The sequence below is a fragment of the Podarcis bocagei genome (assembly GCF_964188305.1).
Source record: "Podarcis bocagei genome assembly, chromosome: 11".
Taxonomy (NCBI): domain Eukaryota; kingdom Metazoa; phylum Chordata; class Lepidosauria; order Squamata; family Lacertidae; genus Podarcis; species Podarcis bocagei.
The window spans coordinates 2,735,823-2,761,792 of NC_138136.1; the positions used below are offsets into that span (position 1 = coordinate 2,735,823).

The following is a 25,970-nucleotide window of genomic DNA, read 5'->3' on the forward strand; positions in this document are numbered from 1 at the left end:
AACTACTACTCCCATCACCCCTAGTCGTTGGCCACATTTGTTGAGGCTGATGGGAGTTGCAGTTCAGCAATGTCCAGAGGGCCTAAGGTTGTCCACACTTGTTGTAGACTGTAGTCAAACAACATTTGGAGAACCACAGTTCCCCACCCATGGTCTAGATGGGTATAGAAGTCAAGAGTCAGTTGGAAGCACACTGACTGATTTGGCGCAGTGGAGGAGATGTGTGTCTGCTCACCCATCCCAACTTTTGCTTTCAAAGTGACTTTAGGAGCTCTAATTGACAGTTTCCTTTTATTCTTCTTCTACAGCAACAGTGGGGAGACATGATCTTTAAATGGCATTAGCCAACTTTGTCAGTTTTGAGGATGGGATTGTTTGTGGTTAGATATTACTATGCCGTTTGATCAGCTGAGGTATCTTAGAATGAATGTTCATCCCTACCAACTTTCCCCGACTTTCTAAAACAGATTTTGGAATTTGTCTTTCACAACATTGAAGCAAATACTCAATTGTGTTCAGAATAAGCCAGTCTCCAAATACTTCAATTGCTTAAAATGTGGTCCATGTTTTAGACTTACAGCTAAGAGGAGACGATCCCTTTCAATTAAGTCAGCTAGTTTGTTCAATAGCCTTCCTCTTTCTGAAGCATCCATGGTTCGCCAGCAGGACCCGAGTTCAAAAGCTTTTCTTGCTGCTTTAACAGCTTTGTCGACATCTGCCTGTACAGAAAATCCATTTAAATGCAGTAAGTATTAAGCATATGATGCTCAATTTATTTTGACTGAACTGTATCAGTGGTACATGAATTCTAGTGAAATCTGAGTAGTGCATCTCCAGCTTTACACATGCCGCTGCCAGTGCAACCCTGGGAATACCACATCCTTGTTGCTCCATCCTGCCTTCTTCTTCCTCAAAAAACCATGGATGTAATATAGGTGCTAAAAACTGTGACCCAGTGCTGACATGCAGACATTATTTACTAGAGGTGTGTAGTAGCAGGTGTGAGGCAGAGGATGCTTCCCTTCCCTCAGCCAGTGTGATGCCAATAAACCCCCTGAGCTGGATCAGGGCCCCACAAAGCCTTCTCACACTCTGCTGTTTATATCCTTTTCTGAACTTATATCTGTTTTTTCTTTATCTCTGTGTTTCTCTAGGTCCATGAGCAAGAGGCGAGGCTGTGCTAAATGTTGCCTGTAGAACACTTAAGAATTCTGGGACTTTTTGTTGTTGCTGTGAGTAGCGGAGGATTTTTGTTCAAAGTTAAATGCTTGATTTAAATTTTTTAAAAGTGTCTTGTGTTGATAGGTTTTGAGCAAACAAACTCCTGGAAAGGCAGAACTAGGAGTCCATTTGAGGGAGGGGCAACTGTGCCTCCCAATCCCCCATTTCTAGCAGCAGCAGAATTTTCCATTCTCACCTACAGACCTTCCTTTTTGCTGGTGGGGTGGGAGGTCCACACACAGTATTCTATGACCCCTCAGCCACAGGGAGTACATCCCTATCACTGCAACCCTATACACATTTTCCTGGGAGTAAGCGCCATAAAACTCATTGAGATTTGGTTCTGAGTAGACATGCATAATATTAGACTGTAAATGTACTTTACATCCCATGGACCATTTTTGAAATAGATGCAATCATGCTTTAAGCCATTTAGTCTTAGAGAGCACAGCCTAAATGAACAATCTAATTGAAAGGATACTGTTTCCCATTCCCATGTGTGTCTTTGAATTGTAATCCCCTTTTGATTTTCCAAGTTGTTGTTTTTTAAAGTAATGCACAATTCTTTGTTAGCGCTATTGAACATCCAGATTAAAGTCTTAAAATCTTTTGGCTCACTGCCTAAGTACTAAGCTCTGAAGTTTACAATTACTTGTATAATTAGCTGATTTTTTTTAATAAATTGCTGGATTCAGGGCCTACTTAATTGTCAATCTACATTAGGATTTTTTTTTTGTGGGTGGGGGAGAGAAAGCTCAAACAAATCAATACACGGTTTGTAAACCTTTCTTTTTTAAAACCTTATGAGAGCCCCAAATGTTGAGTAAATCACTGGCACAGTTTAATTCAAGATTGCTCAAGCAGCGGACCCACCTGATTTGTAACAATCTTTGGGGAAAGAAGCTGGTGATAAATGGAAGTGACAGTTTATCCATATTTCTTCTTTAGAAATTTCTCTGGGATCAAGGTGGGGGTAGTTCGGATGATATTATAGGCACTAGCCAATCAGCGCTGCACGTAACTAGCATCCCCTACACACATTCAGAATCAGGATTTATTTTTAAAAAGAGCTTTTTAAAAAGCTCACTTGGATTGGACACAGTAATCAGGAGTCCAAACAGTCCTCTCTGTTTTAGGGTTGCCATATTTCAAACAGTGAAAATCTGGACAATTGTTGAGCTTTTTTGGCACATTCACACACAAAAAAGCGCTAAAAATGACACTGCCAACATGGGTTTCCATACATGCCGGATATGTCTGGCAAATTCCGGACATGTGGCAACCCTACATCTGTTCAAATACATGTTGCATTTGTCTTCTTAGAGCCCGTCTTTGGTTCTCTGTTCTCTCAAGGATGGTGCTCAGCTCAGTCATCCCGTTAGCAGGCAGCCCATCCTGGGTCAGCTTAGTCCCATTCTTAGGACTTTTTGCAAGTGAGCCAGAATGCCCTTACTTACCTCGGCTACGTTCACATCAGGAGCTTAAAATGCAGCAAGGTCACCCCCCCCACACACACTCCCCAGCTGAATTTGAAATCACATTTTTACACTGCTGTACACACTAGAGAAGGGGTAGTGATGGCTTCATCCTATGCTTATCACCTGATTTATTTTCCCATGCCTGCAGCCCCTCAAACTCTTATTCAATGAAGCTGTCACCTGCACCTGCGTAATGGATGTTTCAAATGTACACACCTCAGTTTAGCTGTGGCTTAGGTTTCCAAATTGGATGGAAGCTGGTTTAAGAGAAAACACATCAAACAACAATATTTATCAAGAAATGTAGTTTATGGCAAGTGTCATGTGTGCTTGGGTTTAAACACCAGTGATTCGAGGGCAGTGGAGTCGGAGTCAACGGTAATGTGCACACAGCCCCAGAATGTGGCTTTGATTCTCCAGTCCTTGGACAATTGCCACACCGTGTGACTGATTTTATAGGATTGTAGAGTTGGAAGGGGCCACAAAGGTCATCTAGTCCAACCCCTAGCAGTGCAGGAGACTTTTTGCCCAACGTGGGGCACAAACCCACAACCCTGAGATGAAGAGTCTTGTTCTGCCAAGTGAGCTATCTCTCAGTGCCATTATTTCTTCTCCCCTAGATAGTGACCTGCGGCAGAGGTTTACACCCAAATAAAGATAAAGTCCATAGAAAGGAAAGCTTACCTTATCTCCTTCTGAAACATCACAAATTTTCTCTCCAGTCGCAGGGTTAAGGACTGGGAATTTTTTTCCACTAGCTGAATCATGCCATTCATTGTTTATAAATATCTGCAAGGGAATGGAAGACAGACAGATAAATTGATGACATTATGTGACTCCTTATCCCATTTCCATCCATTGCAGTGTTGCAAAACAATGCATCTGATAACCAAAACGGCATCCTGGCAACACTATGAGTCGCTATGACTTTATTGAAATGTATTAACTGTTTTGATTAATCTGTTGCTGTAGTTTTGTTTTATTTATATGTTGTTGTGTCTGATATCATAATGATTGCAATGTTTGGGGTTTCTATAAATGTTATTGTTATTATTTTGAGCCACTTTGAGTCCAACATTTGTTGTTGGAAAAGCAGAATACAAACATTAAGTCAAAATAAAATCAATCAATATTTTTATTTTCCCACCCTGCAAAACACACAACTTTCCTGAAATGAAAAAAACAACACATAACAGTCATGCTCTTGTTTAAAGAAATGTCATAACCAGGAACTATTTAGAGAGAGAGTTCAGAACTATGGCCACTACACAACTATATCCCCCTGTCACAATTTTTTAAAAAAACACAAAGAGAGTGCTAATCCCTGATATCTTTTTCTTCCTGGCTCATGTTGAGTTGCACTGAAAATACTGGTAATGCCATTAAAACCAAATGTGTGTGTGTGTGTGTGTGTGTGTGTGTGTGTGTGTGTGAGAGAGAGAGAGAGAGAGAGAGAGAGAGATATTCCTGGTTTCTGAAAACAAAGTGGTTGTGTAAATTGATCCTAAGGCTGATTGGTGGAGATGGCAGACTAAAGAGATGCACAAATTATTTGTTTTACACTGAGGAGATGGAATTACAAATATTTTTTTCTTGTCAATTTTTTTTAGCCACTCACTTGACTTCTAAAGATCCCCATCCCACCATTCCACTTGCTTGTTAAAACCACCTTCTATTTCCTCAGCCTTCAGGGGACCCTTATGGACCTCCTGACAGCACTCACACCTCCTCACGCAGTTGCAGTTGCCCCCCTGCCATCACCAGGGCAACAGCAGTACTGACTGCCCTCCTCCCCAGCACCCTGGATGCCATCTTAGAGTGGGGCTGGCAGTGATGCCTAGCCTGACTCACATCTGTGTGGCTGCTGCCATTTAAATTTACCCAGGGCAGCCCAGCTGAGTCAGGCCAGTGAAGGATCTTTCTGAGCAGGTGGGGCCTTTGCCAGGCCCCAGGCAGACTGACTGCTGGCACCGGGCCTGTTTTCTCTCTTGCTCCCACATGGTGCCAATACAGACAGAACCCACCTGTCATGTACAGCATCCCAGGAGGTGCTTGATATCCTTGTTTCTAGTTCCTTCCTGGGGCAGCAAAAATCAGGAAGTGCTGTCAAGCACCTGGAAGGTCACAACTGCCTGTTTGGATCCCATGCCTTCCTTATACTATTTTGTTTTACATCGGATGTCTCATTGCCACCATCCAAAGCTGCTCCCCCCCTCCAGTGTCATTCAAGTCCTTGTCATGAGTGAAGCATGTTGTCCCACTTCGTATTTACCACAGTTATTATTATTTACATTTATATACTATCATTTCCTCCAAGGAGCTCAAAGTGGTGGTTCTCCCCTCCCTGCTTTATCCTCACAACAGACCTGTGAGATAGGTTGGCTTGAGAGACAGTGACTGGCCCAGGGTCACCCAGTGTGCTTCAAGGCTGAAAGAGGATTAAAATTCTGGTCTCCCAGAGAGTGGTCCAACACTCTCTTATTCCACACTGGCTCTCAGCTTTGCAGTAGGATTTGCAGAGGATGTATTGTGTTGTAAATTACTGAAATACTATTCACGAAGTTTCATAATTCATCCTTTCATTCATTTCCGTGGAGCAGTCAGGAGTCCTTGATGGTGCAGCTTTCCTGAATTAATGTCAGAAGTGGATGGTGCTTCTCTTCAGCCAGCTCCTACGTGAGGCCCCAGGAACCAAGGCCTCATCTTCTGCCTGCACCCATCTAGCCAGTTCCCCCTCTCCACTGTAACCAGATCTACATGTAGGTGGACAACCTGTGAATGTCAAACCCAATGAGTGTTGGCTGTTTTCAAAGGTGTGCAGAATGGCTGGGGGGGGGGAGGTGGTACTCTCCTGCTCCCATATGTATGGGCTGGATTGAGGAGAGGGGTCACCTGATGCACCTGGACTTTCCTCCTCTATCTCCTGTTCCTTTCCCAATCCTCCCTTTGTGTCCTAGGCTGCAGATGCACCATGAAAACAAAGACGAGTGCCAGTATTAGTAATAATTAACATATCCTGGTTCTGAGCAACCCAGAGATCATACTCATTTACTCAGCAGCAGATGTAAGATAGCTAAAAGTATCCATTTTCAAATAGTTGGAAAGCATTTTGCCTATGCAGTTCTAACCTTTAAGCAAGCAGGAAGCGGATGATGGTCTAAATCCTTTCCAGGGAAACCGATAGCCAAGCCCAGATGTAGATTAAAAAAACATAAGGGCAGAACCATGATCTGTTACGATGAAAACTAAATTCGGCACAAGAAGATAGCAAGCAGAGTGTCAAATAATGAAAACCCACGCTTGGCAACAAGGTGCACTCCCAAAATGAGAGAGTGCGTGAAACGTAAATATTAATATAACAGTGCCATGTGATGCAAGGGTAAGTCAAATTCGTATCTGTTTATGAAAAAAGACAATTGTGAAACATACCTTTTTTGGAAGTTCTTACTGCTACGTTTAGGCCACTGACTCAAAGGCTTTTTATATCAGGTACAGCATGTTATTTCCTCTTCTCATCATCTCCAAATGACAGCTTGACTGCAGCACAGCCAACACGGGCAAAACTAGATGACATGCTAGCTATGTGCCCTTAACTGCAGGGTTTTTAAAATACAGTGGTACCTCGGGTTAAGTACTTAATTCGTTCCGGAGGTCCGTTCTTAACCTGAAACTGTTCTTAACCTGAAGCACCACTTTAGCTAATGGGGCCTCCTGTTGCCACCGTGTGATTTCTGTTCTCATCCTGAAGCAAAGTTCTTAACCCGAGGTACTGTTTCTGGGTTAGCGGAGTCTGTAACCTGAAGCGTATGTAACCTGAAGCGTCTGTAACCCGAGGTACCACTGTAATAGGAAAAAATAATAGGAGATAGGACAGGCAGTGCGGGGGCCTCTGCCTGAGAGCCTGGAGGATAAACAACACTGAGCAAAATAGGCAAACAGTCTGACCTGGTAACTGTAGAGCATAAGAAGAGCCTGACTGGAGCAAGTCAAAGGCCATCTAGTCCAGCATGCTGTTCTCAAAGCAGCTGAGCAGAAGCCTAAGGGAAGCCCCCAAGCAAGGCCTGAGCGCAACAGGGCTCTTTCCACTTGTGATTTCCTGCAACTGATATACAGAGGCTTCCTGCTTCTGTCGGTGGATGCAGAAATAGCCACCATGGCTGGTAGCCATTATTAGCATGACCCTCCATTCAGACAACTTCCTAGGATCTCAAGAACTGTGGCTTCCCCTCATGTGCCTGCAGGGGGGTGACAGAGAGGTAGGGAACTCTAAAGGCTGTTGAAGTGCAGGGAATGGGTCACACTAGCACACTCATCACTTTTCTTTCTAATAAGCCTTCCATGGAAGCTGAGCTCCCTTGTGCTAAGGCAGAATGCATGCCATTGTGAATGACATATCATAATTGACAGGCAGAAGAAATGAACAAATAAGCAAGCAGGATCATCATCAACAGCTGTTCTGGGCCTGTCTGAACTGGTCCTCTTTGCAAGAACAAGTATTCGAAAGCACAACATGGATGAGGTGTCCTCTATGGTGTTTATTTTGCTAATTGTGGGTTTAGTTTCCTCAAAGGGCTCTCTTGTACAAGTCTGTGACTCACTGAGTTTGGATTTTGGTAAAATGAAAACATGTTCAGAAGACTTTGTGTGCCTAACATTATTCAAGTATGCAAAATGTTTGTGTGTCTTCCTATCCATCTATAATAGGCGGCTTACATTTGTCTTCTCCAAAGTCCCTTTCTCCTCTGCCCCTTTTGATGGCTGGGATGCCATACAAGCAAAGGTGCTACAGCTCCACTGATTGCCATTGGCTTAGTTGATCCAATGTCACAGAAGGAAGCCTTGTCCAGGAAGCTTACCCCTAGGAAGGTGGCCTTGGGAGATCCTTGAGTGCAAAGTTCAAGGTCCATGCTGAGCAGCTTCTGGTAAATGAAGCCAAGCAAGTCTTTCCCAGACCAAGCATAGCCAGTTGGTGCTCCCATGATATGGATATGGCTTACAGAAGCAGAACAGCTGTATTTGACCCTCAGTGGCTTTACCAGATTTGAACTGTGTAGAAAAAGGTTGCCAATAATTTAACTCATAAAGAAAACAAAGAGTTTAATGTCAGAGTTCTTTCAGACTTAACACCACGGGCATACAAATGACCACCTTTCACAGCATATTGGTTTAAGAGTCTTATATTTTTCTTTCTACTTAGTAAATAATACAGTGGTGCCTCGCAAGATGAAAAGAATCCGTTCCGTGATTCTCTTCGTCTAGCGGTTTTTTCGTCTTGCGAAGCAAGCCCATTGACGGATTAGCGGATTAGCGCTATTAGCGGCTTTTAGCGGCTTATTGGATCAGCTGATAAGCGGCTTAGAAAAAAGGGGGGAGGGAAAAACCCCTGCAGGAACTCGCAAGACATTTTCGTCTTGCGAAGCAAGCCCATAGGAGATTCGTTTTGCGAAGCACCTCCAAAACGGAAAACTCTTTCGTCTAGCGAGTTTTCCGTCTTGCGAGGCATTCGTCTTGCGGGGCACCACTGTACATTTATGTTGCCTTTCAGCTTAGCTTCCCAAAGGCAACAAAAAAGTTTTTTTTCCAGTCGCTCTACATAACTACAAATTAGTACTGTGCAATGCAACCCACAGCAAAAGGAAGTTCCACTGAATTCATTGAGATTTACTCCCAGTTAAGCCTTTAAAACATTGCAGCATAAATTATTTTTAATTGTTTTTAAAAAGCTAAGTTGAAAGTGTAACAGAAAAATTCAAAGGACAACATTATTAGTTGAATAATCATTATTTAACTCCGGAGCATAATCAAGTAAAATATTTACTAGTGTATGTATATCAAAGGCCATTTCCTGAATTCCTTACTAACCCAAAACACACATGAGTCTTGTTAAGGGCTTTTACTGGCTTTTTGTATGAGTTTGGGGCATGGAGAGACATCAGGAATAAACCCTGATTTTGGAAAATGAACTGAATCTAGATTCTAGACGAAGTTAGTTGTGCTTAGTGCCCATTGAAATGAGTGTGAAAAGTCTGTTTTAACATAAATCCCACCTCCATGCTTGCAAGTGAGAATACATGGAATTAAATGGATTTCAGCCCAATTCTTATGCCCAAACTGCTGTGGCACATGACAGATAGACCTATCCATGCTGACTTTAGGTATGTGATGAAGTAGCCAGGCAATTGTTTCATTGTACTTGCCATCAACCCTGGCATATCAATCATAGCTGACAAATAAGGCTCCTCTTTTTCATGCCTGCCTGGGGCTACAGCATGGGGTTTGTCACTAATATACAGGATGCCACTAATATATGGGTAGTGTAGCCTGGACCCGCAGTTCTGGCTATGGCCCAGAGTCTGTTCAGTACTCTTGCTTGCTTCTTCCCTGCTTGTCCTGATCCCCAGGCCCAAAGGAGGGCCCGTGTGATGCCCAAAATGACAGAATGATCAGCTCCAGCGCTCTATCAGAAGAAGGTGCAAACTGTCAAAAGTCGGCAAAGCCTTGCTCTCTTGACAGAGAATGAAGACCAAGACAGCAGGTGTTTGCCCGTTCATCCCACAAATGTAACAGCCAGGCCAGCAGTGTTTTGTGTGGCTGCTGGTGAAATTTTGTAACCATCACCATGAGCACACCAGGTGTGAACGCTGTTCACCTGCGTTGGTGGGGCTGGGGCAGCAGCAGCCCCCGAGGCTGTTTCACTTTAGACTTCACCAAAGGATGTGCAGCTTCATCCTTCCCTCACTTTCACTACCTGAAGCCAATTCCCCTTCCCCATTGTCAGTTGAGGTGCTATCCTCAGCTTCAGGATCCCACCCTGATGGTGACCAACCTGGTGGAGCAATAGCTTTTACCTCAGGGTGCTGCAGCCGTCCACTTTTGCGTACATATCAACAAGCAAAGGTGAGCAACTGCTTTTCCTGCCTCTCTAACTTTCCAGCTGAATCCCTTACAACGTCACAGGTGGTGGCTTGCATATATCTTTCCAGAGAAACATCAGTCTCTCTAGCCTTCACCCACCCCTGCAAAGCCTTTAACTCATCTCCCTGAGTTTTCAACACAGACAGAAACAGCCAGCCTACTGTTGCAGCTGCTTCTCTTTCCTCCAGGCTTCAGTAACATGTTAAACTCAGCCCCTTGAGGGCAGCAGTTATGGATTTACCTAGGCAGATGATCAGTCTTGGGGAGCTCCAAGCCTGTCCAGAATCACCGCCACAGGTCCCCACTGCCCCTCACTCCAGGCAAGGATTCAGAATGGCTGGGGCAAGTTCCACAGGGGAGAATGCACTGAGACACCCAATCTCAGTGATCACAGGCAGGAGGAGGAGCTACGCTAAGACCAGACAATGGAGGCAGGTTTAGTTGTTGTTTGAAGACTACCCCTGCCTCCGGGTCTGGTCTTGACCGGAAGGATATTGGAATCAACAAGGGAGACCCACATGGCCTTAAGGTGCTGCTGTGCAATGTCAGGTCAAAGATTCACAAGATGGCTGTCATGGATTGAGGACTTGATCTGGTAACAGAGACTTGGCTGGATGAAGCAGATGGGCCTGTTCTTGCTGCTGTTTGTCTGCCAGGTTTCTCTTATGCATAGCTACCCGGGTCATATGGGTGGGGAGGGGGCATTGCAGTGATTTATAGGAAGTCATTAGCTTACACCAGGCGTCCTATTGGGAAGACCCAGTTTTCTGAGTGCATGTTCTGGAAGTTGGATGATAGGGGCAGTACAGGATTCCTTTTGGTTACCGACCTCCCTGCTGCACCTAGGATTCCCTGCCCGAGCTGCTTCAGGTCGTGGCAGATGTTCTCCTGGAGACACCTAGTTTAGTTGTCCTAGGGGATTTTAACATCCATGCCAACATGACCTTACAAAGGGCCACTTGGGACTTCGTGGAAAGCATGGCCTCCATGGGGCTGTCCCTGAATAAGTTTGACCCAACTCATAGTCATGGACATGCCTTACACATGGTGTTTATCTCTATGGATGTGGATTATTTGACACTAAGTAAAAGTGAAACAAAAGAAGTGCCCTGGTCGGATCACTTCCTGGTGCAACTGGACTTCTCCACAACCATTCCTCTATGCATGGAGGTGGGACAGATTCGGATGGTCCGCCCCTGCCACTCAATGGATCCAGAGGGTAGGGGATGTTTTATCCCATGTTGATGGCCTTTCAGCTGATTCCCTGGTGGTCCGCTGGAATGCAGAGTTAACCAGAGCTATTGACTGTCTGGCTCGAAAGTGCCCTCTCCGACTGCATGGAACCCAGACAGTGCTGTGGTTTTCCCCAGGGCTGAGGGTGATGAACAATTGCCAAGACGGCTAGAGTGCTGGTGGTGGAAAAATCATTCTGAATCAGACCGGACACGGGTTAGAGCTCAATGCTGAGCCTACCAAGTGGAGATAGCATCTGCAGAAAACAGCAGCAGGAGATTCTTTCAGGTGGCTCACAATCTAACGGAACCACCTTTGCCATCGGGGCCCAACATCTCCTAGAATAATTTTGCAAAGTTTTTTGCAGATAAAGTGGCTCAGATTCGGAAAGAGGTAGACTCCACCGTGGGAGCAAGGCCAGGGCGGGAAAGTGCTAGAGCTCTGTCTAGTCAAGCTGCATGAGATCAATTCCAATCTGTTACCTCCAAGGATGTGGACAGGCTGCTTGGACGCATGAAATCAACCACCTGTCTCCTTGATCCTTGCCCATCCTGGCTCATAAAAGTGAGCTGGGAAGAGCTGGGAGTGGTGAATGCTTCCCTCTCTGAGGGAGCCTTCCCAGACCTGCTGAAAGAGATGGTCATTAAACCACTTCTTAAAATAACATCTTTGGACCCAGCCAATATGGCCAACTATCGCCCAGTCTCAAATCTTCCATTCTTGGGCAAGGTGATTGATTGATTGATTGATTGATTGATTGAGTGGTTGCTGAACAACTCCAGGCATGCCTGGAGGATGTGGACTATTTGTGTCCCTTCCAATCAGGATTCAGGTCTTGGTCACGCTGGTTGATGATCTCCAACAGGCTAGGGACAAGGGTGAAAGCTGTTTCCTAGTTCAGCTGGATCTCTCAGCAGCCTTTGATACCATCGACCATGACATCCTTCTGGACAGTCTAGAGGAGCTGGGAGCTGAGGGCATTGTTATACAGTAGTCCCACTCCTTCCTCCTGGGCAGTGTCCAGAAAGTGGTGTGGGAAGATGAATGTTCAGACCCCTGGGCTCTCATTTGTGGGGTTCCTCAGGGTTCCGTCCCCATGCTTTTTAACAACTACATGAAGCCGCTGGGAGAGATCATCAGGGGGTTTGGGCTGGGTGTTCATCAGTATGCAGATGATACCCAGCTCTATCTCTCTTTCAGATCGGAACCAGTGAAGGTGGTGAAGGTTCTGTGTGAGTGTCTGGAGGTGGTTGGAGGATGGATGGCGTCTATTGAGGTTGAGTCCTGACAAGACAGAAGTACTGTTTTGGGGGGACAGGGGGTGGGCGGGTGTGGAGGACTCCCTGGTCCTGAATGGGGTAATTGTGCCCCTGAAAGACCAGGTGTGCAGCCTGGGAGTCATTTTGGACTCACAGCTGTCCATGGAGGCACAGGTTAATTCTGTGTCCAGGGCAGCTGTCTACCAGCTCCACCTGGTACGCAGACTGAGACCCTACCTGCCCACAGGCTGTCTTGCCAGAGTGGTGCATGTGCTAGTTATCTGCTGCTTGGACTCCTGCAATGCAATCTATGTGGGGCTACCTTTGAAGGTGACCCGGAAACTGCAATTAATCCAGAATGCTGCAGCTAGACTGGTGACAGGGAGCGGCTGTCGAGACCATATAACTCCAGTTCCTGAAAGACCTGCATTGGCTCCCAGTACATTTCTGAGCAAAATTCAAAGTGTTGGTGCTGACCTTTAAAGTCCTAAAGGCCTCGGTCCTGAAGGAGCGTCTCCACCCCTATCGTTCTGCCCGGACACTGAGGTCCAGCGCCGAGGGCCTTCTGGCAGTTCCCTCACTGCAATAAGTGAAGTTACAGGGAACCAGGCAGAGGGCCTTCTCAGTAGTGGTGCCCACCCTGTGGAACGCCCTCCCATCAGATGCCAAAGAAATAAACAACTATCTGACTTTTAGAAGACATCTGAAGGCAGCCCTGTTTAGGGAAGTTTTTCATGTTTGATGTTTTATTGTGTTTTTAATATTCTGTTGGAAGCTGCCCAGAGTGGCTGGGGAAACCTGGCCAGGTGGGCACGGTATAAGTAAATAATAATAATAAGCCCTCTGGCTGCTACCTCTGCAGTGCTATTGCTACATCTCCGCCCAACACACCCTCTGGAATCTGGCTGACTATGCTGGTTGTCCTGAGCAGCGGCTGCTCTAGAAGGGGTTTGTAAAACAGAATAGATATATGAGAAGTGTTGCATCAATATATAGCCAATTTGGGGCAGGAAACATGGTGGTTCCAAGGGTTTGGGGGTTGGGGGTGTAGCACCACTTATTAATGATTTTTGTCACAATTATGGCAATAGGATTACTTTTTGTGTGTTGTTTTGTGCATTGCTGTGGATTTTGCTTGGAGCTGAGTAGCAAATTCACCGCACATCTTTGTGTAGAACCAAACTGTGAAAATGTTTCTAAAGGCCTGTAAATGCCATCTTGGTAGGCAAGGGAACCCCGGGACTAACTGTTATTGGCTGCAAGAATGAGCTCATATATGTTTATCTGCTTGCTTTGATATATGCTCTTTGGCTTGCTTTGGTGCTGTGCTTATCTGTGGACTTTGGATGCTTGGCTCTTGGCCTAGGGAGGGGAGCTGTCCACGAGGCTTGGCTGCCTGCCATCCCTGCCTTTGTGAGCCAGGTGGGCCAATGGGGGTTTCTAACCAAACTGACACATGATGTTTTCTGTATAAGCAATGCACAAAATGCTTGCCTGGGGGCAGGCAGTCATGATGAATGTTTGCTGTTTTCGTGTCTATCCTGAGTCTGTAAAGGCAGTAAGGTTTCTGGCATTGCATTGAAGTATTCACCTTTTCATAACAAAGCACTAGAATGAATCATTTTGGCAGTTTTGACATCCTTTTCTGGAATCCCTGATCTGTGGATCAGGACAATGGTATACTGCTGTCTGCTCCATCATTTATTTGATCAGAAGCAAAAGCATCCCAAGGAATGGGATCAATGGGCTGCAGGCTGCATATGGATGAGGGACACACTGAAGTGGAACTTTATTGTGCATTAGACTGAGTCGTGGCACACCTGCCCCCTAAAAGGCAGGCTTGGCTATGCCTGACACTTAGGGGCTAAGTTTTTCATCCCATGTTCACACTTCAGTATGCCTCTGGAAAGAGAAAATGGATTAGGATTAGCATGCTAAATGTGTGCCCATCTTTCTTTCTTTTTAAATCATTAAAAGCCCATACAGAATCAGTCACACAATTCCAAAAAAAGCTGTGCTAAGCGAGCCGATATAGAATTTTGTGGATATATCAAATTGCAAAGTCCCAGGTAGGGAGAAGAGAACAGAAGCTACTACAGGTCTTCCCTGCACCGTTTCAGGTCCCATTTCCCTTTAGAGGCACTCAAATTAATTTTGTTCTTTACCTCTGCTAGTCTCAGCTAGCGGCAAATACCGGTAAGTTGCTGAAATTAGAAGTTGGGTGCTTCAGGTTCAACACTGGCTATCTATTTATTTGGATCTGGGGAGCCTTGTCAATGCCTGTATTGGTTTCATGATCACTTCTGTCACCATCACAGACAGTAAAATATTAGGCAGTTAGCTGGCATTATGGAAATATCAGATGTGGTGGTTAATCTGGATTTGGACATAGCACATTTTAGAAATTCCTATGCTGACTAAGTATTTTATTTTGGACATAATTCAAAGGGAAAGCCTGCATTTTTCACCCTTCCTTCTTTTTTAGAGAAAAGAAGTAAGAACCTTATACCTGCAACATAAACACCCCCCCCCCCACTTTTCTGGAGTGTTTTATCATCCTAAAAAGCTGAACACTGCTGGCAGTTTCTGAAACTTGTTAAATATTGCCAAACTCTCACCACATCTCTACTGCCTTATCAAGGAAATGCAAACACCAAGATGGGCACAGAGCGGTCGGTGCAGGAGCAGGTGAGGAGGCTGCAGAATTGGGTCCCTCCACAGGGTGTTTCTTCCAAGCATTTACCAAGGGGGAACGATCAGATTTGAGAATAAAGTCACAACTCCAGACCTTTTCCTCATGCTTTCAACATTCCAGAAGAGGCCTCCCAAATTTCTCCTTCTTTTCTTTGTGAAATATTATGCCTTTGGGGCTGTGATCCAGCCAAGCCTGATTTCAATGCGGGAGAGTTGAGCACATGCTTAAAGGTGAGAAACTGTGGCTTAGGGCTGACAGGTATCTAAGGGAAGGAGGGCGGGAGGGAGCCCACCCTGATGTACCTGCCCTTTTGCCTTGCACAACACTTCTGTGTGTAACTATCAGCATGTGATCCTTCAGCAGAAAGGAGATGAACTTCCGTCACCTGCCAGAGTTTGCACACCCAACTGCTGGGAAAGGCACAGACTGGCTGGAATGCTCAAACGCCTGCTGTGTCCTACCTGCCCCCAACTCACAGCAATCTCTGGCCAATAAAGTGATAAGCAAAGGGCCCTGCTAGTGATTCTCTTAATTGCACAGCTATTTTCCTTTCTCCTTCAGATGACCTGAAGATCTTCAAAACGTTTGCTGCCAATCTGTACAAAGTTCAAAGATACTTTCTATTTTAGCAATTATACTCTGATGCAAGGAATAGCAACGTGCTGGTGGTAAGATGAGAGAACTACTTTAGGGGTTCGATAAGATAATACCTTTCTGCTTATCCGTTTGTTTGTGCATAAGCATGGAAAGAATTTGCTATGATATCCTTTGCTTCTATGGCAAGCTTGTTTGCAACATGGATTTTTTTAAGGCAGAGGACTTAGCTGGATATATGGAAAAAACAACGAAGAATCTTGTGGTCCCTTAAAGACTAACAGCTTTATCACAGCATAAGATTTTGTGGGCTACAGTCCACTTCATCAGAGATATGAAGAAGTATCCTCAGTTTCAGGTACTTGATGGTTAGAGGAGGTAAACTGTCAGATCCAAAGTAAGTATGGGTGGTGGTAATTTACATTGTTCACAGAAAAGCGGGGCTGATAGCACAGACATCCTGGCACTGATAAACCAACTAACTCATGTAGTGTGATAAAAATCCATTCTGCTGATTCAATCCACAAGTTATAGCAGCCGGTGTACCAGATGGAGCTGGTAGAAAGTTTCCCTGGTCACAGAATTGACCCGCGCCTCCATGGTCAGTTGTGAGTCCAAAATGACTCCCAGGCTGTGCACCTGGTCTTTCAGGGGCACGGTTACCCTGTTCAGGACCAGGGAGTCCCCACACCTGCCTGCCCCCTGTCCCCCAAAACAGTTGGACTAGGTGATCCTCAGGGTCCCATCCAACTATGATTCTATTCTATTCTATTCTATTCTATTCTATTCTATTCTATTCTATTCTATTCTATTCTATTCTATTCTATTCTATTCTATTCTATTCTGTGCAACCCTTGAGATTCATTCACCTGATCAGCTTCCAATGATATGCCATCATCTGCCAAAATGGCACTTCTGAATTCTCTTATAAGACAAACAGGCTTTTCTAGCAGCACTACTAACAGCACTACTCTAAAATGGCAATATAGAAAAAACAGGAAGAGGCCATTTTAGCTTCCAATGACACTGCAACCAACATAACGTGAATACGGGAACTTCAAAAGAAGACAGCAGTGTTGTTAAGTGCTGTCTTTTCTGGACTGAAACTGCAGAATTGATTTTTTAATTAAAAAATCATTTTTTTAAAAAAATCGTTTTACCAAAGCCAGGATGTATGTTGTGTGTGTCTGTATGAAAGGCCCAGTTAATAATTATCACCAGCATACTTTTCTGCATTTTGTTTTCTTTTGACTTCACTGTTTACACTCCTTTCCCCATCCTGCATTCACACATGCACGCACACACCTGCAACGTAGGATAGCATTTCATACATGTGACCAGGTAGACTGCAGTCCTTTAAAGCTTATCCCATAACAGATGTTAAAGTGCCACAAGACTCTTTGGGTTGCAGTCAATGCTGCATGTTTTGAGTGGTGTTCTGCTCATGCAGTGTGATTTCCCCTTCCTTCACACTCCCAGTATCTGCTCCAAAGGGTCTCAGGCAGATTCTGAGGGTGCACAGGAGCTACATGGGAGAGGAGAGGGGGGAGTTTGGTTGTGCAAGTGGAAGTTGTGTGAGTGGAATGGATACAACCCACTGTTGTTTTTCTTTCAAGAGCTTCTGGAAACTGGATATACAGGTTTATTATGTCCTTAGAATATAGGAAGAACATGAAAACAATCTAGTTTTATTTTGAGAAGCCCTCTGCTTCCTAGTACATTAATGCCTGAATACTAAATATGTTAGCTTGAGTCTAGCTGCAGCCAGGCCCTATGCAATCAATGATTCAAGAGAGTGGATTGGGCTGCACATTTCCTTTTGCTCTCAAGGCAGATAGGAATGTACATCCCCATCCCACATGTGCAGTGCAAATACAGGTTTCATGAGGTGTCTCTCACCCAGATTCCCAAGCTTGCTACAGAGGAACACTTTTGCTGAACTGCAGCAACTATGCAACTATATATGTAATGTGCTTGGGGCTGTCTTTTCTTGCACAGTATTACAGATGACATGATAACATAAGAGGATTTTGCTAGATCAGGCCAAAGGCCTATCTAGTCCAGCATCCTCTTCTCACAAGGCCCAACCAGATGCCGCTGTAAGCAGAACCTGAGCAACATGTTCAGCTCAAATAAGATTATTGCCATTCTGTGCACTACTGGAGGTTGAGTCATCCTGCTGCATCCAAGTCCTCCAGCTTAGCTGGCTAAAGACAAGCCCTCAAGCCAGTGACCCTCTTATTTCCCCCAGCCCTTTGCCTTGCCTGTCAATGCCTTTTTTAGATTGTAGAAAGTCTACTAGCAAGGATTGTCCATCTCATTGTTGCTCTCAAGTGGCTGGCCTGCTTTTATGCACTTCTCTTCCAGGTACGCAGGCGATGCATGTGTGTTGTTCACATTTCAACAATTCTGCTGGATTTCCCCCCAAGAAACTGTGCAACCCTACACACGTCTACTGAGAAGTGAATACCATTGTGCTCAGTGGTGTTTACTCCCAAGTAAATGTGCAGAAGATTGTAGTCTACAGTGGTGCCCCGCAAGACGAATGCCTCGCAAGACGAAAAATTCACTAGACGAAAGGGTTTTGCGGTTTTTGAGCTGCTTCGCAAGACGAATTTCCCTATGGGCTTGCTTCGCAAGACGAAAACATCTTGCATTTTTTGCAAGTTTGTTTCCTTTTTCTTAACACCGTTAATACAGTTGCGACTTGACTTCGAGGAGCAACTCATAGAATGCGGTGTGGTAGCCTTTTTTGAGGTTTTTGGTATTTTTGAAGCTTTTCCAAAACTTTTCCGACACCGTACTTCGCAAGACGAAAAATTCGCTAGACGAAAAAACTCGTGGAACGAATTAATTTCGTCTTGCGAGGCACCACTGTACATATTTTAGGAATGAATTGTAATTATAAATCAATGTTACATTCCCTAATACAGTAACATATTCTGATTTTCCCCTTTGCTGATTGTATCTTTCTTTCTGTAAACCATTAATACTCTGTTATAATCCAGTCCTGGAAACACCGCTGTGGAAGTAATGCTATAATTCCTGCAGAACTTGTTCCTAGGCATCAGTCAAATCCTATACACATCTCCCAAAACAAAAAAGCCCCAATCTCACGCATACTTCCTTCAGAGTAGGTGCCACTGAACCCAGTGAGGCTTGCTTTGAGTAAACATGCATAAGATCCAGCTGTTAGTTTGATGGGGCTTCTCCCAAGTACATATGCATAGGTCTACAAATAGTACCATGGTTAGGGCTGAAGCCCTAAAATGCTTTGGGCTCACAGAATCATAGCTTCAGACATAATTCACACAGAGCAACAATTGCAACCATTCTGAAACAGGATGGCCGTCAGCAGCCACACTCTGCAGAAACAGGGGAGAACATCAGGGAATAAAGCTGCAGTGAGATCCATAGGTAAAAACCGGCAACAAAGTTATATGCACTGAGATCCACCGCTAAAGTGAGAGCTGCACAAACCTACAGCAATAAGACACAAGGAGATTGCCTCAGTGGCAGAGCTTGAGGGAAGTTAAGCCACATAAATATAACTAACCTTAGTATACTGAATCTTCAGATCCTTGAGGGGCTCTGGCAAAGCCGGGGTAGTTGACATGTTTGGACTAGTTCCTGAAACACAGGTGAAAGGAGGTTGTAAGAAAAGTTCAGTGATATTTGCCCTGACTGAGCACTTCGATATAATTGTGCCTTTTTATCTGAACTGGCTATAGTATATTTGCATGCAAGAGTATGATTGGACGAACAACTGCACAGCACAGAGAGAGGGGGGGGGGGACTACAGCTAATGTGCAACACCTAGAAAAGCAAGCTGTGTACTTGGGTGCAAAAGTCCATATGAGGTCGTGGCATTCTCTATGTGTGCAAATAGCAGCCTGCTCCTTTTCACCTGCAAGAATAACATACACTCAGAAACATCAGTATAGATAACCTAAAAAGAGTTCTGAAGACATTTCAGTGCTTTGGAAATTTACACAAATATAAACTGTATGTTGTTGTTGTTGTTGTTTTTTAAAAATAGTTCCTGTGTTTCTAGCAGTGACAAGACAGGCGAAAATCCAACAGGTTCAGCTTTTCCTGGCAGGAATTGCTGTGATAATATTGAAAAGAGTGTTTAATTTGAATATGTCAAATCAATGCATTTTTAATAACTCTTGGAAACATTCTAGGAAGCAGGAAACCATGCTGGCTTTTGCAGCAAAACCAACTAAGTGCCTTGCAGCACTTTTAAAACAATCAGATTTTGTGGTTCATCAATAATATCTTCAGGATGTATTATTCTTAGTTAGATATACAAGCGTGTGCATTCCAGAGCTCAGTGCTATGACTGCAGTGTCAGAGCCCACTGTGTGCACCTGGCCTGTGAGGGGGTAAAGCTTTACCCATGGCTCCAACCTTTAGGTAGTACTGCCATCACCCTGCTTCGAAACTTCCAGGCTAGTGGGTTGCAAACACACAGTCTTCGGGCTCTTATTGTAGGAACTGGGAAATCTCCAACTGGCACTAGAAGAAAGATTCAGACCATCTTCTCCCGGTTTCCTGTTTGCCAAGATCTTGGAGCACATGACTGGAGCTAGGCTGCAAGTTAGGTATGGGCAGCATATTTGGTCTAGTTTAGATTCTTGTGAGACCCGACCTAATTCACAGTTCCTGCTGAAACAAGATATGAACTGAAGCAGGTATACTTTCTGAAAATTTGTGAAACTATTCTTCTAGCAAATAATAAGCACAAAAATGTGTGCATAGAAAAGTATAAATGTATTATTATTGAAAATAATGCCATATATAATAAAATAAAACATAACATAACATATAAAATGCATTGTATAAGAGGAAATTGCTTGCAAAATAGCATATAAAAATGGATATGTATTAGGGGGGGAAATCACACTAAAACACTGATAAATTTTCATTTTTATCATTTATTAAATTAATATTAAATTCCAAATATCACAGGGTGGTTCACACAGCATAAACATACAAAATGAAAACACGAAATACATAATAAAACAAAAGCAAACCAATAACCCCCACCCCACAAACACATTTAAAAGGCTATACTGTATGATGTTTATTCAGCCCAAGGCCTGGTTATAGAGAAATGTTTTCACTGGGCACCTAAAGATCTGCAATGAAGGCGTCAGGCAGCCCCCTGAGGAGAGCATTCCATAAACAGGGGGCCACTGCTAAAAATGCCTGTTCTTATGTTTCCACCCTCTGAGCTGCTCATGGAGGGGTCACACAAAGAAGGTCCTCAGATGGGCTGGTCCTTCAGGTATTGTGGTTCTGAGCCATTTAATGCTTTACAGGTCAAAACCAGCACTTTGAATTGGGCCTGGAAATTAATTGCAGTCATTGGCATTATAGGCTCAAACCATCTTGCCCTGGTGAGCAACCTGTCTAATGAATTCTTACACCAGCTGAAGTTTCCAAACAGTCTGTAACACTTTGTATAACACTTTGCAGTACAGTGGTACCTCGGGTTAAGTACTTAATTCGTTCCGGAGGTCTGTTCTTAACCTGAAACTGTTCTTAACCTGAAGCACCACTTTAGCTAATGGGGCCTCCCGCTGCTGCCGCGCCACCGGAGCACGATTTCTGTTCTCATCCTGAAGCAAAGTTCTTAACCCGAGGTACTATTTCTGGGATAGCGGAGTCTGTAACCTGAAGCGTATGTAACCTGAAGCGTATGTAACCTGAGGTACCACTGTAATATAACCTAGAGGTGACCAGAACATAGACAGCAGAACTTAGGCTATCCCTGTCCAAATAGGGGCACAGCTGGGCCGCCAACTGAAGCTGACGGAAGGCACTCCAGGCCACCAAGACTACCTGAGCCTCAAGAGACAGCAGAGGATCCAGGAGTACTCCCAAGCTACATACCCACTCCTTCAGAGGAAGTGTAACCCCATCAAGAGCAGGCAGCCTCCCAGCCACCGGTCTAGGGAGCCACCACTAACAGAGCCTCAGTCTTATCTGGATTGAGCTTCAGTTCGTTGGCAAGACAATGATCCAGCACTTCCACTGCCTCAGCTGCAGATGTAAAGGAGAAGTAGAGCTGCATGTTGTCAGCAACCTCCTCCAAACTCTGTTTCAGGTTAAACATCATAGGGGATAAAATTAAACCCTGGGGAACCCCATGCTGAGGATTCCACAGAGCTGAAGAGCATTATTCAAGCATCACCATTCATGTAGGACCAGAACCACCACAAAGCAGTGCCAGAAGGATGCTGTGGTCAATGGTAGGGTGGATCTACAGACAGGGAAAACGCCCCCACTATAAATAAGTCAGAAGTTAAATCATTATAACAAAAGAAAAAAAAATGCTATATAAAATTTGCATAGATTTTTTCTCTCTCTCTGGTGCCATCTGGTGTTGCATGTTTATAACAAATTCAAAACACTGTTTTTGGACTAATGTAGCTGAGTCCTTAGATTTTTCTGAATCCATGGAGGACTTCTTAAGGAGTGGTCTTACCACTGCCTCCTTCAAGCAGGCAGGGACCACCCCCTCTTGTAAAGAGGCATTAACCACCTCCCTGGCCCAGCCAGCTGTTCCCTCCCTGCTGGTTTTTATCAGCCAAGAGAGGTCCGGGTCCAGAGTGCAAGTCCCAACTGATCCAAACACATTGTCCATGTCCTCAAAACTTACTAACTGAAATTCATTCAACATAACAGCACTAGAGAGTGTTCTGGACACCCCATGAACAAACAATAATCACAAATGGATTGCAGAAATGAATTCGAGATCAGGAAAATGGGAAAGTGAAACCAAGAGATTTGTCCATTTCTCATTGCAGAGGGGGGAGTCCAGTCCATGGGAGGGAACCTAGGGCAGCAGCGGGCAGGTCATGTATGCAGGAGACCTTCAGAGATGGGTGCTTGGGGCAATTGTCACTTTGCCAAGGTAGGAGAGGTGGTGTCCACTGGAAGGATTTTGTGAAAGGACAAGCAGCATTTGTGCAGGGCATTGTGGCATCAGGTTAGTAGATGCATAAGACTAGGCAGTAAAGTTCTGGCAAACAAAAAAAACCTTTCTCCTGACTATACATTGCAGGTAAAAAGGCACCTAGTTCAGTCTCCCCCACCCCTCCCAAAAAAGAAGATCCAAAAATATTTAGGAAGAATGCTGCATTAACTGGATTTCTGCCACTTAAAGGGAGGGGGGGAAAGGGGGTGGGGATAGAGGTGGCAACCTTCCTTGTGAAATGCATGCCATGTGGATTGGGCTGCCTTGCCTTTCTGTGCAAAATGTTCTCCCTCCCTCCATGACTGACAATTTTTTGGTATAAACTAGATGCAGGGTGTGGTAATGCTCAGAAACATCAGCAAAGTTTTGAAGTGCTCAGCCTTGCCCTTTAGCCCTGCATATTGCAACACAAGATGACTGGCACAGAGCTGTTCGCCTTATAACATATCTGGCGTCTCTTAAAGATTTGTATCCAATATATAATGTTTCATAAAAAGAGATGGACAAATCCAACCTTGTACTCATCCATGGATGCACCACTGTGCTGTGAACATATACTGAAGAACACACACATCAGCCTCTGCAAGGCTTTATTTTCCCTGTTCCTGCATGTAGTTAGAAAGCAGAATAATATATCCAGTTTACGTGCATTTGAAATGCATTGCTTTCCATGAATTCACTTGCATAAATATTGTGCCATTACTGGCTCTGCTGCTTTGCCTTCATCAGCAACCTAAAATTCATGGTGTCCAGAGCTAACGACAGAGACAGTTCCACTTGCTTAATTTGTCCTACCAGGCTGCTGCGAAAGACAAAGGAACGGGATCAATAAAAATGCCAACCCTGCTGTAAGCTGCAAGTCTTTTCTCATTCAAAAATTGAAAAGTGGATGCAGTCAACTGGAGGTGAAGAAAAACACTCTGCACAAGTCTAGTTGACACTTTATTTTTATTACTTTATAAGCCCCAGAGCTGCACTGTGAGAATGAAACCAGATTCAAGGTTCACACCCTGCAAATACCTCAGTCAGGAGGACCAAGGTCTGTTCACCTGTTGAACAAGATGGCTAGCTGCCCAGAACGTTTCAGCTACACCACACCACTAACCTGTCCTGTCCTGTCCTTCCAGTTTAGCTCAAAGCCCTCATAGTTTTGCTTGTTCCAGCAAATCCTTGGTAGTGCCAAAGCCACTCCGGAAATAAGCCATGGGGCACATTACAAAATACATACTTCAACTGTATAAAGGCAAGACAGTTTCTGTCTGAAAAAAGAGTGGCATCGGGTGAAAAGCATTTCATTCTTGGCTACTACCACAATCTGGGTTCAGTCCCTAGAAAGATCTTCAAGCCTGTAACCTTTGAGTGTTGGAGTGATGGAGCTCCCTGAGGCGAACCTGCCCTGTGTCCCCTAAGCTAGTTTTCTCCCCTCAGGTGTGGTGCTGGTTCTGTCATCAATGCTGAAGTAAGATTCAGCTTGTCCGTCTGTGAGAAATGGGCGGGAGGAACCATATCAGCCTTTGCCTCAGAGAGCAAAAGGTCTTGGCCTGACCCTACCCTACCATTCATGCAAGGAACAAAGCAGGACTTTCCTCACACTGTTGGGATGTGGCAATACCCCAAATTGCAAAAGAATACATGGCCAATAGAACATACAGTAAGCAAATAATTGTAGTTTCACAGCACTGAAAAGCAGACACTGTGCAAATGATGACAACAATTGTCAGGGAACTGACATCGGAGCCAGAGGCGGAGGGAAGGCTCCCAAGTGATGCTGGAGAGGGACCCAGGAGGGAGAGAGGCAGCTCATTAGCTGGGGAAGGAAATCAGCGCAACACCAGGGATAAAGGGGGGCAGATGGGGGAATCGGCGAGAGGGCTCCAGGACTCCTCGCTGGACACCAGCGGGGAGAGCACGGGTCCTCTGCTACCCACACCCTCCCTGCGCAGAAGACTTCCGCGCAGGGAGAGTAGGAGGAGACTTGGCGTCAAACAGCTTTTATGCTGGAAAAGGTTTAAGAAACGCCCACTGACGGATTCTGCTAGCGACTGAGGCAGCCACGAAGTGAAGGGCTGTCCAGACAGAAAAGGTTTAACAAGGCAACATAGCCAGGAGTGGCGGCAACTTACGCACGAGCAACCCCTACATTCATTACAACAATATATCTCTCTAGCCGCACTGACTGGATGTTATCTTCCAATGCTGACTGTACCACAGCACAAAGATATGGTTGTCCAAAACCTTGACATCCTGAAGAAAGACTGTGGTGTAGTCAGCATTTGGAAGATATATCCAGTCAGCATGACTAGATATGACAGAATACATTGTTGTGATAATATGTGCAGTGTCTGCATTTCAGGGTTATGAAGTCACGTGAAACTGTTTGGTTAGTACTATATATAAATGGTTTGGTTAGTATTGTCTCCTCCTCTGAATGCACCCCTTCTGGAGTTAGGGGATGCATGGAGTTTCCAGTTTCATGAGCCACATGCTGCCATATGAGGCCCCTGCCAGCAGCCCCTTCCCGCTCTGCAATTTCCCCCTCAGTTTTCAGGGGTCTCTCCAGGTAGAGCAGGACATAAGACACAGAGCAATACTGGGCTCAGTCCTACTTGCAGTCTTCCTGAAACCACTTTCCATACTTAACTGCTAGACACAGATTGCTGCAGTTATGGGATTTTTCTGCTTCAGGTGTCAAAATAAATTGATTAGCCTTGGATGCTATATACTTTGATTTTTTGAGGGTTGCCATTTCCTGCTTTGTCTCAGGTGGCAAAACAGCTAGGGGCCGCTCTGCTTATGAATGCTTGCTTTGGCATTTTAAAATTTTCTTAATATATAAAGCATCCAACAATATTACTGAATTTCCACTTACTACAAAGTATATTATGGGTTATAATAATTGTGCCAGCAAACAGATCAGATTCCACCAGGACAAGTTTCCAAACAGACAAGGGAGGATTAATAGAAAGTTAGGTATTCTGGAGTGTCACTGGAAGAAATGGAATGCAAAGACTTTATTGTCTGCTGAGTTCCTATTGATCCCAGGGAGACTTTGGCACCCCTTTCTTTGAATTGTTCTTGTTGGACACAATCCAAAGCACGCATGGTGGAGTTTTCGGTTAACTTCTGTTATGGGAAAGGCTCTGTGCACAGGTGCACGAACAGTTTTCCTACTGTTGCACAGAAAAGGTTTTGCTTGCAGGGGAGAGTTACTACCAAGGCAAGACATGTTTTACCTATGAGGCTGTGTGATGCCTTGCAAATATTTGTCTAGAGTTACAGTGTTCGCACTCAAACACTGTAGTTTGGGAATGGCACAATGTGTATTGTGGTTCACACCAAGCAAATCACATCTTTAAAAATATACACCCTCTTGTGCAAGGGGTGAATTTCTTCTTTGCATGCCCAGGCGGAGACCCTCTGACCCCAAGAGACCACCAGAAGGAATAATGACTCATGACAACGTGTTATGGAATTAAAAATTGGCCACAACTTTATTAAACCTTTCAGATGTAGGAAGACCTTGGCTTAGGCATTGGGCACGTATCCCTCCCAGCCTGCAGCTGGGGAACGGGGGCTCCTCAGGGTGA

The 25,970-nt window shown here is 44.6% G+C and overlaps 1 protein-coding gene across 1 annotated transcript in view; it reads right to left on the reverse strand.

Annotated features, from left to right (window-relative positions):
- ALDH1A1 (aldehyde dehydrogenase 1 family member A1) overlaps positions 1-25,970 on the reverse strand; it is a 62,577-nt gene that overhangs the window by 28,866 nt on the left and 7,741 nt on the right. Inside the window, exons 2-4 of the mRNA XM_081213765.1 lie at positions 18,952-19,025; positions 3,384-3,488; positions 579-719 (exon numbers count right to left, since the gene is read on the reverse strand). Coding sequence (XP_081069891.1) covers positions 579-719; positions 3,384-3,488; positions 18,952-19,011 — 306 coding nt within the window. The 5' untranslated portion in view covers positions 19,012-19,025. The remainder of the gene's footprint in view (positions 1-578; positions 720-3,383; positions 3,489-18,951; positions 19,026-25,970) is intronic.